The sequence below is a fragment of the Seriola dumerili genome, unplaced genomic scaffold (genome assembly GCF_002260705.1).
Source record: "Seriola dumerili isolate Sdu_G_001 unplaced genomic scaffold, Sdu_1.0 BDQW01000686.1, whole genome shotgun sequence".
Taxonomy (NCBI): domain Eukaryota; kingdom Metazoa; phylum Chordata; class Actinopteri; order Carangiformes; family Carangidae; genus Seriola; species Seriola dumerili.
The window spans coordinates 448,598-465,384 of record NW_019174941.1 but is presented as its reverse complement, the minus strand read 5'-3'; the positions used below and the strand labels follow the sequence as shown (position 1 = coordinate 465,384).

General features: G+C 40.8%; 1 protein-coding gene across 2 annotated transcripts; it reads right to left on the bottom strand.

Moving 5' to 3' along the window:
* Window positions 1-1,154: 1,154 nt before the first annotated feature.
* Window positions 1,155-14,842, bottom strand: dkk2 (dickkopf WNT signaling pathway inhibitor 2). Of its 2 annotated transcripts, none has more exons than XM_022765446.1 (4): window positions 14,639-14,842; window positions 5,110-5,260; window positions 4,555-4,686; window positions 1,155-3,193 (listed from the first exon to the last, which is right to left on the bottom strand). In XM_022765446.1, exons 1-4 carry the CDS (start codon window positions 14,840-14,842, stop codon window positions 2,943-2,945), a joined length of 738 nt encoding a protein of 245 aa, XP_022621167.1. In that variant the 3' UTR covers window positions 1,155-2,942. The 2 variants fall into 2 exon arrangements, with proteins under 2 accessions (XP_022621167.1, XP_022621165.1); XM_022765444.1 differs by having other exon boundaries at window positions 1,156-3,193; window positions 5,110-5,263.
* Window positions 14,843-16,787: the final 1,945 nt, after the last annotated feature.

The window sequence follows — 16,787 nt, the reverse complement described above, 5'->3', positions numbered from 1 at the left end:
GCATTAAAATATGTCTTAAAGAATTCAAAAATTATAATAACTTATTCTACTCATAAGACTCAACAAAAAACTTAAACGGTCTCTACCTAACAAAACATTTCCTGCACATTTGCCATAAAAGGAGGATATCAAAGCATTTTGTCTATACATCACATCTGCGATGCATCAGGCTATAATGGTTCTTATGAAGTCTTATTTGTACTCATGAAAAATCTCAAATGCAGACACAGTTAGTTGGTGGTTTTTGTGACCCTTGAACTGTTTCAGGATTTATTGCATCAGTCCCTCTCCAAGATACATTTTGAATTATAATCATTTCAGCTTAGATTAGATGGTTGGTTTAGATGGTAGCATTTAATCCTGCTAATATTTTCACTTTTCAGAGCTCAGTTAATTTTTATCATGCATAACCACTGCAGGTTACTTGTAATAATATATGGATATGGCTTTCATCTGATTTAAAAACGTATGTTTTTGTATCATTTACGGTATAAATTCATTGTAATTACACTGGAGGTGTAGTCCCCACATTATGTTCTTTATAATAATTGATGTTTGTAATCATACATATGTGATGGTATTGATAAAAACCTAGGTACCCTGTAGTTTTTGACCACTAGTAGAGCTCAGGAGCACATTCACAGTGTTGCAGATATGCGTTCCTGCTGTATTCCTGCCCATGATGGTAACATGCCAAGAAACACAGCAATGTGCCAACAAAACTCAAGAGAGAAGGAATCTGTTAGCAAGTAAACATGGATAGAAACAATGCAGCTTTCAAACTCTTCTAAAAGGAAATGCATTCAACTCATTTATGACACGTAAACATAACAGGGCACCTTTAAGATCTGAAATCAAGTTTTTAGTGGCTTTAACGTTGATGTTATGAAAAGAAGCAGGCGGAACAGCTGATGCTTTTTGAATGAGCAATTTCTTAATTGACGTTTTGTATGTCTGAAAGAAGCCCTGTTCTGTTACTCAGTTAACTTATATAATTTTCATTTCATTACTGTAAATGGTAACAAAATTAATAATGTAATCTAATTTTTCATCTCACCTGTCTTTAAACTCAACAGAAGAGGCAACCCAATGAGCAATAACAAGTCCTGTGTAGCCAGTGATACAAAATACATTCTTTTATTCATTCATCATTGTAAATACGCAAAAGAAATCAATGGGAAGTATTCACACAAACAATATTTAATGGGATATAAATCTTGAGACCATTTACACACCATTTACACAAACTATTTGGAAATTAATGTGCTTTTTCTTTCTTTTAGGAACTATCCTTCCGATGCATCTAGTCTGTAATATCAGTCAAAGCTATCTATGCCTTTCCCCTCTTCTCTATAAACACAGCTTTTATCATTACCACATTATTTTGCCCAACTGTGCTTGTCCTGTCTCATCCCTTTATACTCTTCTCACCTAGATCATTTTTGCTGTAATGTTTAAGATTCATACTTTTATTATATGTACATGATATACATTGATTCTTAAATACATTTTCATTGTTTCCAGTCTATTTACAATATAAGAGCTTATTGGTATTTTTAAATGGTTACAAAATATGTGTATTTGATGCTCTAAAAACATTAAAGCAAAAGGAGGCAAATGTGATATTACATGGACTATGTAGGTACTGGTTGTTTAAAGGCGTGGTACTGACAAAAGCATTGCTTCACCTCCAGTACAACAGGAAACTGAACAGAGAAGAAAGTATACCGTCATATTTGAAATAACAGAAAAATATGCAAGGCCGTGTGCCATCCACAAAAATGTTGATTCGAACTGCGATTCTCTTTGAAAACATCAGGTTTATGGAGCATTTTTGTAACTCTAATCAATCTCCTCACGTCTCCATTCCTACTGGCTTTGTAAACGGAAAAAATTGCACTTCCATCGTATCCTTGAATCCTGTTCATGTGATTGGAAAAGCAGAACCATCCTCTGTCTAGTATCGGAACCACTAAGTCTGCAGCAGAGCACTACCTCAGTGCAAACCGTTTTAACCCACACAGTTGTATCACAATAGATTGCAGCTGTATCTGACAGATCAAACAAGGTTCCCACAACGGACACAATACTTTATCTCTCTTCTTGTGGCTAAAAATCGGGCAAGGAGCTAATGCCCCAGATGAAACTCATCACTCTAATGTAAATGTTCTTTAATTCTTCGCACAAGTCAAGCTCTGGAGTGAACAGTGTATGCAATTAGTTCCTCATATGATATAACCGGTATTTATGGGGTCTGGACATCGTTACTGGTTGTTAATGTCTCGCATAGTAATAGCTGAATTCTTCAAGACTTAAAGCAAACAATATGATACTGAAATTTAACAAAGCAGACAACGCATCATGGCAAAATTCAGATCCAGTAGTGAAACACATCTGATCTTTTATACAAATGGATTTTGGACTTTGGTAAAGAATGTGCTGTGCAGTAAAAATATGGCTTCTATGTAAATATTCTACTTGTCTTATTATTAATATAAGTTGAAGCTTGATGAAAGACTGCTACGTCTGCTGCCGCTCTATCTAGAAAAGGTCCACACCTCTCACAGCAACTACTGGCTAACTCTGTGGCTCCCTGAATGTCATCAAAATGTTTGTGTAAAATGTTTGCTGTATTTGTGAGCAAACACACCGTGAGCTCATTGATCTCACAAAGCTGTGAGGTGTATGTGTGCGTGTGGTGGTGGTGCGTGTTTGTATGTGGGTGCAGGGATGGACCACTCACAGCAAACACATTAAAGCATTCCCCATTCGCTCTGCGCTTGCTGAGTAGCGAGCTTGAACCCACGCAGTCTGTTCTGTCTCTTGTTAGTCTCTGTCTCTTACTCCTTTCCTTTTCAATACAGCCACAACCCATCCTTTAAAAAAACTTTCCCTGGCAGATGGAGACAGAGGCCTCTATGCCGACAGCAGCTGCCTCCGCTTCAGATCTTCTGGCACATGTGGAGCCTGGACTTGGACGAGGAGGTGGCGTCTTTCCACACCTTGCAGGAGAGGCCCTTGGCACAGTCACAGCGCTGGAAGATTTCCAAGCCGTGAGAGCCTTTCTTCCTCTGCTTGGTGCACACCTCTCCCAGCCTCAGCACCGGCTTGCAGATTTTGGTCCAGAAATGGCGGGCACAGCAGTAGCCCTCCGAGCAGTCAGATGAGCGCAGGCAAGGGTCGCCCTCATGCCCTAACAAAGGAAGACAAGAAACAGCACTGATCAGGGGTGAACCAGCCAACAACAAACTCCACACTGTATATCAAGTTGGCATATCTCTACTTGGAAAAACAGAAACAAATGCTTCATCAGAGACATAAAAGACCCGCATGAAATTATAAACCATTCCAGCATCTTGGAGTTTGCTGTATAGTGCCTCAGTTAAATAAAGAAAAGGAAACGTATAATCACTGTTCATTAAGCTGTTATGTTTTCCATACGGACAAGTTTAGCAACCCTTTCTTCACATTTCAGTTCAGATTGCATTATGTGTGGCCATGTCAGAGACCAAAGAAACACATGAAGCTTTTGACATAAATCAAGCAAACAATTTGCTTATTCTGTATATTAACCATATAGTCCCATCTGGTCTGAGTCTGATGTTCTTGGCAGGTGGTCAGTATTACTCCGATGGATGCATAATTAGTACAATTTAGTCATGCAGTTTTTTTTGTTTGTTTTTTTTCTGTGGAAAACATTTAAATGTATATCACTTCTTGCCAAAGGCTGCTTTATCATTCAAACCAGTCGTCCTGTATCCCTGACAAAACCACACTCTGCTGATTAGTTATTTCAATATGAAGTTCCAACCATCAGCACGATGGCCTGCTAAGCCTTGACTGCTCGTTCTCTGCTTTAACACCACTGATTCCCTGGGTGGATTTTTCTCAAGCAGCGACTCGTGTTAGGCCATTATAAAGTAATAATGTTTAAGGAGAGGGAGTGAGTCAAGCACAAATAAAATGAAATGGCCTTATTTATAGCAACATCAAGTGGTGGTGTTATTTTCACATTGATTTTAGTCTTACAGCGTGCTGTCTTGAAGGTGCATTAGAGTTGGTTTAAGAGGCTCGTTAAATGCATTGCTTTATGGATAGGCCCTTACATTACCTTAAATCAGGTGACACGAACGCAAAGCAGGGGGCTCGGTGAGTTATTAGCTATAATCGTGCCAAATCTGCATTCTGTGGTTTTCACTTGTGCACCACACTATATGCGCTGTCAGGGAAAGTGTTTGCATGGGTTTGTGTAGGTGCAGAAACAGCAGGGGCATTGTGGTTTCTTCTAGGCTCCCCAAGCTGTGCTTTGGGCTCCCAGACACTGACATATGAGCAGAGGGGTAATTATCAACATAGTTTGTGGACTGGCGTCGCCCATGAACTCTGTAGGACATGCAGAAAGTGAACAACAGAAAGATTCAGCCATCCAGACCGGGTTTAGTGAGGATGACGGCAAAGGAGATGAGAAGAAAGACAACGGTGACAGTGCTCAGAGACGGTAGGGTTTCTGGTGGACATGGTTTAAACATAACGCCAGAGATATGCAAATCTTACCTTTAAGAGAATGCTTAGCATGTGCTTTGCCACTCTTCCTCCAGTTGTGGTCTTTGGTGGCGAGTTTGTTATGCTCATCTAATGCTGAGATGTGAGGTGAGAGCACACTCTCAGAGATAGGGACACAAATATCTGCAGAGAGGAAAAGAAGAAAACAGAAACAGGACTTTTTAGGAGAGGTAACTGTGAAGGCAGGTAACATCTGTCACTGTGTGCAGCTATGTCAGCTTAAAGCAAAGAAGTGCATTTTATCAGAACCTCTGGGAATCAATTTAATGCAACTATAGTTCAGGTTTCTGTTTGAGGCATGTGTTCAGCATTATTTAAATGTATTGGCTCCTTCACTGAGTCTCTGGGCTAGATACTGTAGTACTATTTGTTCAGTGACCTACAACAAGTCACTTTTTCCAGATTATTTGCATAAAACAAGAAATCAAATTTCTAAATTGCACCCTGCAGTAACAATATAACTGAGACTGACATGAACTGGAATTGTGTGCATGTGTGTCTGTGTGTGTGTGTGTGTGTGTGTGTGTTCATGTTTCAGGTACATACAGTTGCTGCAGCGGTTCCCAGGGCAGCACATGGCATCTCGATGGCAACGCTTCTTCCTCCTGCGGCAGGTGAGGCAGCGAGAGGGAGCCTGTTGAGGGCTGTGGCAGTAGCTGCCTACAGTGCACTCCTTATCATTGCTGCATGGATACACCTGCTGAGGAAAAGATGCCTTTACTCACTCTGTGAAAACATACAGTACAAACTACATGGCACGAGCACACATTCATCTTAATAAAAGAGTGGTTGGAGTGCATCATTTCAGTGATATCAGCCTTTTAAATCCACAGTATGAACAGCTCTTACCACATCGTACATTTGAAGGAGTGTATTGGCGATAGTGTGGTTGCAGTTGCATCGCCCACCTGCTCAGATTATGTGCATGACATAAGTTGCAGTTGTGTTTTGTGTGATGTTTGTGGCTTTACATTGACAGACATGAGCAGGACTAATTCAAAAGCTCAACTACTGGTTTTCTGATCAATACAATAAATGCTGCCTTTGAAATTTGACTTTGATATATTTGCCTAAGGAAAATAAAACTACATGAAACACGCACACATGTGGCTGTGATATAGATGTGAATGGTTTTCTTAATGACATCTGTGGTTTCATTCTGTTCTCATTCAGAATGATACATATCAGGATGCTACTTTCTGGAAAGATGCTGCGGACTGGCTGATGGACACATCAATCATGCAGTTCACAGTCAACATCTAATGTCATTAAAATGTACGTTTCTAAAGGGAAATTACTCCAGTCTTTGGATGGCTGTTTAATGGCTCATATTTGTGATGGTGGAGATTCTGTATCTTCCCACACAAGGACATCAATATCCACCAAATTTCTACCAAATGATCAGATTGCTGTATTGCAGAAGCACTGCTGTGAAAGGAAAGAAACACCCAGCAAACACATGCTCACACAGAACTAACATAATCCCAGCATTCCTTCTAATCAATGCACCACCAGTTGCACCATGCATTTCAGGCTGCAAAATTCATATTATAGCAAGCAGTTGACAAGCCAAATAAAATGCATGTTATGTTCCTGTTTATAGGTCTTTGGAGACTCTATCCCCTGAAGACAAGAGCGCTCAAACTGAATCTCTCAGGGCTGTGCTGGGTCTTTTCCCTCTAGTCCACATCGGTTCTTAAATTCATATGCAATATTGCTGTATTGAAGTGCTGTGCAAAATTTTGGTTGGATCAAAAACAAGACCAGAAAAACCCTGAGAAATTGTACGTTACGTAACCTGCATTGCATTATGTCGAGCAGGTATTCAATCCAAGAAAATCCTATCATAGGTTATTTTATCTCATCTCTTATCTTTTCCTCAGCAGGAAAACCAGGCAATAGAAGATATCCCAGTTACTGTTGGAGTCACTTTGTTTTGAGTCAAAGGTTTTCCAACAGTTTCCTCCTTGTTTGAGAAGTTTGCTCTGGAAAGAGACATTGCTGTTGAGATTTTCAATTGTAATAGTAGTAACTGTAGAAAAGCACATGAGCAACCTTCAGGTCTTTTCTGTAAGTGGACTGAAATGACCACACTAGAAAAACCACCACCTTACAAACATAAAATCCACTGTCCACAACTGTGCAAAGTACAATTAAAACCAAGCTCATTTTTTCCATAACAAATGTGTTACACCAATGGGAAGTTTTACTGGAACGGCTGTCTTGATATAATTCCTTGCACATGCGAGTCCTGTCGCCATTGGACTTGGAACAGGAGCAAAGAAGCTTGACATAAATTGTATCACGAATCAAATGAACTCCTCAGACAAATGAAATAATGTCATGAATTTGCACTGAACTCATCAAAGGAGAGGGACATTTCGAACAGCTGCATCAATACTCAGGTTCGGGCTCGGGTCGCAGTAATGTCAGGCAACTATGTTTCCTCCAATGGCTGAACATCTTTATCTTATTTCAAGCTATTCAATTTGATTTCAGGGTATCGTTATTACAATGGATGGGTTGATGAGTTGTCAGACATTTGCACAATATTATACCTATTCAAATATGCAGATTAGTAAAAAAAAAAAAGAAAAAAAGAAAAGAAAAAGAGCCGGATATGAATTCTGACAGTGTAAATCATGTCCAGTGAAGATTGACATTAGAACAACATGTTTGGCTGGCCAGCCACATTCAGTTGGCACTGCACTGACAGATCTGATTTAGTATGGCTTACCACTGACAAACATAGAACAATAAACATACGAATGATCATGAAAGACGTTTAAATCAGAGCAAAATCATTATAGCCACAATAAATAGCAAACACCATTTGGAGTATGAAGGTCAGCTGAGAGGGGAGGCCATGCGCAGAAGACCAGGCATCACTCCAAACATGAATGTACACCACATGTTTCAATAAGCTCTCAAACATATGAATATATCAGCACATTAGAAGTTGTTGCTCGGTGTCCTCGTGCTTCAGAAAGTGAACAAGATTAGACTCGTTGGACGGATGCCATACTGACTTTCTCAGGCTGGAAACACATGGAGGCAATGATAGTTGTAGAAAAATGAGCAGGAATATTAGGCTGAATGCTCATCTATCATTATGACAGATTGCCATGATGCAGATGCTTAATGTGTTGATGAAAGTAAGAAAGCCCTGGTGTTTGATGGATTCCAAATATTTCTTAATTAGTACAATGTTGAGAACTGTTCTCAGAATATTCAAAGGCCTTATTTTATAGGGGAAACACACTGATTTTACACCATCAGTTTATTGGTTATGAAGACTACACAGGTTAGCCTGTAAAAACACTTGTATGATGTCTTCTGTGGTTCTGGAGGAGCTCCGTCAAGTGTGAGAAAATAGGCAGAGTGATATCATCAAAGTTAACTTGGCTTGAGCTGGAGACTACTTTTTTTTTTCTTTTTTTTTTTAACAAAAAGTTTACACAAAAGGCATGGTGTTTGATAGACATGGCCATTTACCAGGCAGGTAGGGTCTAATAAAGATGCTATCAAGTTTATGGGAAGTGTAGTATTAAACTTCACTGAATTGCAATCTTGAAATCCAAGCTTTTCTTTGACAGTAAACATCTGAAAGAAATGGTTTGACATTTTGGGAAAGTCTTGTCTCTTTTTTGCTCACTTGAGAGTTAAATGGAAAGAAGAATCTCCTGTCGACTGGAAGCAGAGGGAAACAGTTAGCCTTGGCCTCTCCGAAGTCAGTTTCCTATTTGTTTAGCCCTACATAATCAGAAATGTAAAAACTAGAATTAATAGTTTCAGACGGGTTTACATAATGTAACTATTTTGTGCAGAACAATTTATTTGCCTGTCCAGCACTATGACTGTGTGGAAAGTCAGAGTTATTAATAACTCCCTGTAAAAGAGCAAATTATTCCTTTAAAATTCTGTTTGTGTATGGATAAAAATAGGGGAAAAGGTTGCAACATATGAATTAGCTTTATGCTGGTACAATAGGTGTATTTTTGCAGAGAGACTAGCTAACTGCTTGCTCCTGTTTCCCCTCTAAGCTAAGCTGTTAAGCTAAGCTAACCATCTCCTGGCTCCAACTCCATACTTAACACTCACATGTTAAATTGGTATTGATCCTTTCATCTAGACCTTGGCAAGAAAGCAATAAGTATTTTCCTCAAAATAAAGTCCAAAATTCTTAGGTTTTGTCAAGCTACTATTTCCAAGGTCTAGAATTAACTTTCATGATCCAACCGGGTTTTTCTGTGTCAGTGTCGACTGCTCATTCAGAGAAATATTGCCATGAACTATTGGTGTAATCACAGCTGAGGAGATGGTGAAATGCTGGAAATATATGGTCTGAAGAGAAGTTCGAGAAAGTGCAGTGGGAGTTTTTTTCCCTGACATAAAAAATGTGCTGTTATCTAAATATGATGACAAATGGCCCCGGCCACATGCTGTAGTACTTCATACTACCTGCTCTGATTTCTATCTGTGTTTCTGGCCGGCAGACTTGGATCGATTACAGTGCATCGCGCATGTGGGGGCAGGGGTGGTCGGGCTTAGAAGAAGAAGAAGAAGAACGGGGCTCACCTCTTCCATCATGACTCAAACCACAAGACAGCCCTTTGAAACCCAATGATACAAGGCTGACCCCCAAATCACGGCAGATAATCTCGCCTTATCTTGTCATGTTTTAAAATGCCTTATTCGCAACTTCTGAGAGACAGGGCTTCATTTGGATGCATCTCATTCATCTCACATCTTTTTTCTGTTGCTCCCTTATTTTTCCCTAGACAGCTTTCGCACATAAAAGCGCTGCCTTGGATCCTGCGCAGGAAGTGGGCTGAGAACTGTGTACTCTGCAGCCTCTCTTGGTATGCTGGTGAGACGATAAAGGCAGAGACAGACAGAGAGCCATAAGGGAAGCCCCCTGGCCCTGTCTCGTGATGCTTTCGTGCTGGTAAATCGCTGTGACTTTGAAGAGGAAACTTACATGTGCGGGAGCAACAATCTACAAGGGATTTACTACAGGATATACAGGGCTTTGAACCCTCCCCCTGGTCTCAGGATCCCTTATTTATCTCTGTACAGTCATTTCAAAGTGCTGATATGATTTGATGGAAGTGCCCCGTAATGCATAAAAATAAAGTCTCTTCTGCTTAGTTGGAGTGTGAGGGTTTCAGATTTAGGGACAGGATGAAAATAATTGGAAAAGTGAGGAGGGTTTCACTTTGCAAACAAAGCAAGGCCGTTTCCCAGCAATACTCATGGGGTCTTTGAATCCTCCCACTGACCATCCCCCACAATAATATACAAGTATTAAATTGTTTAACCATGTACCCCAATTTAAGACACACAAGGACAAAGTAAGGTGACGTTATAGAGTGACAAAGTCCACACAGGCAGGAGGTCCATGTGGATGGTCAACAACAGATCAGACTTTAACACAGGAAACCATTGTTTATTTCCCATTTCCAACCGACAGTTAACTTTGCATTGTTTTTTCTTTTTTTTTTTAACATGACCACAACCATTCCCTATCCTTAACCAAGTGTTCATTATTGTAACTATCACTACAAAGGTTCCCCTAACCTGAACTAAGTGATCATTTTAACCCAAACCTCAATGTTTTCCCAACTTTAATTTTAAGGGCTTTTGTCACTAAACCTAACCAGGTCGATTTTGTGTCTAAACCTAACCAAACCATAACCATAGCATTGTCACGTCATAAAACAGAGTTATTCTTCAACAATGATTTGGAACCATTTTGGAAAGCATCAGATGGGAAAACACGTGCAGGCGCTGGGTGTTGCTCCAGAGGTCACGGACAAACAATATAGTTTGTTGTTTAATAGGAGGTCATTTAAACCTAATTACTTAATGAAACCCCTGACGTGGGCCAGCAACGAACACGTTAATAAAGCCTGAGACAGAGCTGTTGTTCTCTGCATATGACAAAGTGCATCTGCATAAACCATGGAACATGAGAACGATACATTTTTATGTACTTATTCATGATATTGCAAAGGAAGGCTGAGAGAAAATTCATGGTGAAAAAAATATATAAATAATGCTTCCCTGCTCTCCTTGAAAAGAAGTCTGCCCTCATCTTTTCTGACCCCCTCTCCCTCCTTAATTATCTTTTACCATTTCTACATGAGTAACAAGGTAGAGCATTTCATATATGCTGTATTTGCATTGGTTATCTGGAAAGAAAAGCAACAGAAAAAACCCCACAATAAACCTAAAGCCAAGGACTTCTTCACACATTTGGTCCACATCCACACTTTTCGAGCTCCGTGTCGTGATTGCACTTGACCTTCAGAGATCAAGCAAGTAACCTGAAACTGTGAATGGTGTTAATGAGTGGCAGGGGCCTCTGGCAGGGGCCAGAGTCAAATAAACGATGTCACTGAACAAACAAACTTCATATGCCCTGAAAGCATAGACAGCCAGTATCAGATTACATAGGGATGGCTGCGCACAAGTCACTCTTACAAACCATGTCTTCAAACACAGCTCTGTGTCTTTCATCACTCAAAACACATGTGTTTATGGGCATGTCTCATTTGAGTGCAGGGACCCAACGTCTCCAAAAACTAGACCCTCCTTAAGTTAAGTATACATTCTGGGTTGATCTTATTCCTCGGACACAAAGAAAGGCACACAATCACCTCACACGAGCACTGTCTTCAAAGACTATCAAAGGCAAGGGGAACGCTCTCGATGGTAAATCTAGGAGGTGTGCTGCTCTAAAAGGTGTAATCCTGTGAAATGAGATGTGCACGGGTCTCCTCTCTCATTAACAGGTCCAATTACAGTAAAAGAGGTCGCAATAGGAGGCCCCTAATGGCTCCAGCGCAGGGCCCACACGGTGCCCAAGGGACCCACAGACTGGGAAAGGCCAAAGGACAGGAGAGCCGAAGCACAAACGAAGCCGAGCGCTAACAAGCAGTCACACCTCGCGCTGCCTTTTCTCTCTCTTTCTCAGCTCATTAGGATCGCTAAACAGTCATTTTAGGTTGGGGAGGAGGAGGTAGGCAGGGCTTAGGGAGAGAAAAGACGTGGCTGTACTTTTATAGCCAGAGCCCTCAGAGATTGCCTGTTAAAGTGATCCCTGTGTTTAATTAAATAAAGCAACTAGTTAAGGCTGCTGATGTTTTACAGACATGTACTGCATGAATGCAGCCACGCTGTCGGTTCCCTTGTGGGTTCAGAGGTTACAGTGGTGAGCACTGCCTGCCCGTGCTATCCATTTCTGTTGGTTCCCTTCCAAGGAGCCAACAGTGCCACCCACGAGCGCTGGCTGTCAAGGTCTTAGAGGTTTTGGTTTTGTCGGTTTTACTCCAGTCAGGCTGATGTGAAAAGGGCTGAGACAACGGGGAAAACACTCAGCAGTTTGCGCTGATTCAACGCCAAGGGATAGCCAGAACCTGACCCTGGTTTCTGAGTGATTAATATAACCCTTATCGCCAAACGTTGTCAGCAGCTGCAGGAAATAAAAGCACATTAAGCTGTCAAATGCTTCCTATAACCGAGGGCTTCAACCAGCGTTTCTAATCTGATGGATAAAACACCAAATTACACCCTTGTTTCCTGCTTCAGCGGCTTGTCTCCGCAGGGTGGCTGGACTCTCTCCCTCGATAATTTGCTACATCTGAAAGTAAGCCAATGGGGGCAGTTTATTGGAAGATTTTTGTAATTTTCTGCACTTTTCTCTAAATGTCGGGGGATTTATCAGGCCCCCAAACAGCTGCCTCACACCGTGTAAAAATGATGTCTGTTCTCGTGTTTGACTACGGATTATAGGGAGGATAGTAGGCAAAAAAAAAAGAAAGAAAGAATTGAGTGAGAAAAATGGACACGGTGGTGAATTATTATGATTCTCACTTACATAACTGGCAAGCTCACAATCATGTCCATCCATAACCCACTGCAAACTCTCCAGAGGTGTGATAATCCGCCAACTATTGCTCACCAATTGTAACAAACTTAACAGCATGACAACTTGACCATAAATCTACCTGCTGGATATTGGCACTGAGGTTTCCCATAAAGCAGATGAAGAGAAATTTGAGTTGATGCATACCCATTTTCCACACTTACACCCAAGGCCTTAATCAGCAGTAATTCACCTCACAAATGCAGATGGACATGAAAATATTTTGGGGTGCCTGCTGTGAAACACTTTAAAAAAGAGAATGACTGAGTAATATGTTGTTTTGTGTTATTCAGCTTGTTTCAAGGCTGTAATCGGAGCTGTACACCTATTAAGAAAGATAATAAGTATGCATGTAATCGCTCTTGAGCTAAATCTATGCCACACACTGCCATTACAACCTCACAGTAGAGGCAGACTTGTTATCTTTGATTTATTCTGCTCATAAATGGCCACTGTACGATGAGAGACAGAAGGTCAGTGACGTTTGCCTGCCAGCGTCAAGCCGCGATCTGGCCAGGGCAGAGCTGAAGCTGTTACTCTACAACTCTGGAAAACCTCCTGGCAACCAGAACACACACACACACACACACACACACACACATACATATATACCTCCCTCCTGCCACAAATGCTATTAACCATCTTCATTTGCACACCCTAACCATCCACAATGGCATTTTACTTTTATAACAGTATGGTGGTCTCTGCACACATATATTGTTTCCCCTCAGTCCACCCTTCCAAACCGCTCCAGATTATTGCAATGGCAAAGATGTAAGCAGGCGTTCAAATTGAGGTCTGGCAGTGCTGCTTGAGGTTGGATCTCCACACTCCGCAGAGAAGAGAAAGTGGCTTTTCCATAATTTTCTTCTGTCTGAGCTGGATGTCAGAGCGCTGCTCTCAGCACTACGTACTCCACTGATATCCAACACTATCGCTGCTGCAAGTGATATTACAGACGGTTGAGGCGGCCAAATGTATAAACACAAGTCAGTGTTAAATATAGAGGGCAAGTCCATCAAGCAGAATGAAAATGCTTCAAAAGTAAGGACAAGGGTAATCAGCTGTTTCAGTGGGCTGATACACAGACTGTCTGCTGAGGGGGATGTGGTGGAGATGTGGCAGTGCCATCTACTGCTCAGCAAAATACTGTGAGGCATCAACAGCATCTTTTAGAACAACATAATCATACTCTTCCATTTTTACTTAAAGCGTACAGTTAGTGGTGATCTTTTCAGTAAATCAACATTTCAGGAAGATGAAGGCTTTTTGTCAGTTTTTTTATGTTTGACTGACATGTCATGTTTCTTTTCTTCACAGATATCAGTTTTCCAACCTCCTTTCAAAAGCTAAAACTAAAACATCCACTTCTCTAAGAAATGATTTAGTATATTTCCCACTTCTTAATTCCCAACTTGCTAAAAATTACTCATGATGTTCACAACTTTTTTTTTTTTTTTTTTAAAGTTTCCCAGGATGAAAGCAGCCAAATCTTTTGGTCCCACGTTTGCTGTCAAACTACAATAATATGGCACTTTGTTGAAACAGCAGGAATTGATAACTCTTTGAGTGGGTATTAAGTGGTTGGTAAGAGTATCCCTCAGAGGCCCCACAGTAAGAATCTCATAATCCCAGCAAGCGTCTGGACCACTTTAATGACACTAAGACCCAGACAGAAAATTACACCAAGTGTTAACTTTTTCTCACATTTCTGTTGGCATTAATGATTTACTGTGGAAGTGCGCTGCACCCGGCTGTGGCGTCAGGTCTGAACGGCAATTAGGGTTTATGAGGGGTCCAATCCCTGCAATTTCCAATAACGATTCACACGTGAGAGATTTTGTTCTAATGGCATAAGGCTATTTTACTTGTTCACCTCAAGAAACTCCACGGACACAGTTCTCAAGACGTGACGCATAATTACGCACGACTATATGCATGGACATCACACTCATAATTGAATTTAAATTCAAAAGATGCCAGCTGTATTAGAATAAGTAAGTACTACAAGTTATTATGACCACTAATAATAAATGATTCCAGTGGCCCTTATACTTCTACCCAGTTTCAGGTTGTGCGTAAACATTGGTCTGGCCTATCCATTTATAAATATAATATAATAGTATACAAGATTATTCAAATTACCTGCGCAAGGATGTTATGTTTCTTCGTGATCCCGCTGTGGACAGTGGCGGACCGGTTTGTTGCAGGTGTGGGTGTCTCTTCCAACAGAGCTGGCTTGATGGAGTTCGCCTTCGGGCGCGCCTCAGACACCTGGGATGTCCCCGTCCTCAGTGCAGCGACGAGAAACATCAAAACACAGCATCTATTCCATGTAGAGACGAGCATCCTTGAGAAAAAAATACTGAAATATCAAAAAAAAAAAAAAAAAGAGGCAAAATCACTTGAAAAACCTGAACTTTGGGCGCAGAAGAACGATGTTTCTCAGCGAGAAGTGTGCGCTCTGGCAGTGTCCATGCGTCACGCTTGCCCGACTAAAAAATAGAGTCGTAGTGATGAGGCCAAGTTTTTGTTCCTGAAAATCAGATATTCAGAAGAATGACTGCCATCGACACAGCCACCTGAAAACACAGAGCCCAGTGTAGAAGGGAAACAGTGAATAATAGAATCTGTTAAAATGCTGATGCTCTGAGGGTCAGAGAGAAACTTGACAAGAGGTTTCCACTTTGTCTCTGTCTGTGAGTGAGCACTTAGCCCCGCAGCCGGGTGTTTTATGATCTCGGATACTTTCTTTTTATAGGATTGTAATGAGTTTGCTTCCTCCGCCCCTATTCACAACTGACAAAGAATGAAACTGATCTGTGTGCGGCACTGCTGCTTGCGCATTGTCGTCTCGACACCGGCACCAGGAGCCCCGTTGGGAAAAAGCTATAAAATTATACACTGTGTATTTTAACTGGGCGCTTGACCCTTTTTACTGCGAGGCGGTTGGGCGCATAGGAAATGGAAAAAAGAGTCAGAGTCAGCGCTGCTCTAAAGAGGGTTTGTAGGTAACGTGGAACATTTTCCATAATCACAAGAACGAATCTGTGTTTCTGGGAAATTGTTACCTGTGTGCCTAAAAATGTAAAAATGTAAAATATTCACATTCAACACATATGAAAGCTGGGGCTGGGGTTGTCACTGAAATGATGCTCTGACCGATGTGAAATAAATAAACAGGATGCGGTTCAGGGTCCATTTAAGCAGCATTCCGGAATAACTTAGAATAAAAAAAAAATCTGATAACCATTGTTTTCGCCCTGTGGGATAGGCATCCCTCATGATGCAAAGGAATGCCAATGGTGATAAAGTTAGTGATATAAGTATTATAGAGGCGCCTTTGTGTGATTCTTAGAGTCCTGTATCAGGATTGAGTTATATTCATGTTGGTTAGATGATAATACATGTGCAGGTACAATGAACTCTTTCAGTTTCAGGCAGGTAAAGCCCATGATTTTGGAAGAATACTGTGTCTAGTGCAGGGACACAAGTCCTGCTGGGAGATTATTCATTTTGCTGATGTTATCAGTTTTACAACTCTGAATCTGTATTAATGTATGCCTCCTACTGCCCTTCACCATACCATGTATGTACATTGTTTTGCTGTAATCATAATCATCCTCTCAGTGCAACAACCCTTTGCTCTCTGAAAAAGAAAAATATGATGCACAAATAGAGACCACAGTGCATGTAAATCAAGCACAAAATCCATCTTATCGACATTAAAAAACATATAATAAAAGCAGCCAGTCCCCAAAACCGTCTTTCCCACAATGGCTCTATGACTCTGTGCCTAATAATGCTTTAGTCTTCACACAAGTTGCAACCATCTATTCAAGGCTGGAAGCTCGGCTGGGCTGGGATGAAACCAATATACCGGTAAAGGCTTCTGACCTCAAAAGCGATCCATCACAGGCTCCAATTCAAAGTGTCAAGTTCTTTTGTTTGAGACAATGGACAACCAACTGAACTGGGGAGTGGGAGGAAGTATTGGACTTGTTTGATGTAACTGTAGATGCTTAGAGGTGATACTACCTTTGTCACCCGAGTGCATAGTGATTTACCTTGAAAGACAGACAGCAGACAGTTGTTTTTTGCAGAAATACGTTTTTAAAGACATCTTTCATTTTTCAAGGCAATGTCGGACATAAAGTTTAGATATTTCAGAAAAAAGTGAGACTCCAGATAATAAACTTCAAATGAATAAGTAGAACCACCTTTGTGAAGATTTCATTATTGTGTTTGGTGGGATAAATTTAAGATTATGTTCAAAATAAAGAAGAAAAATAGA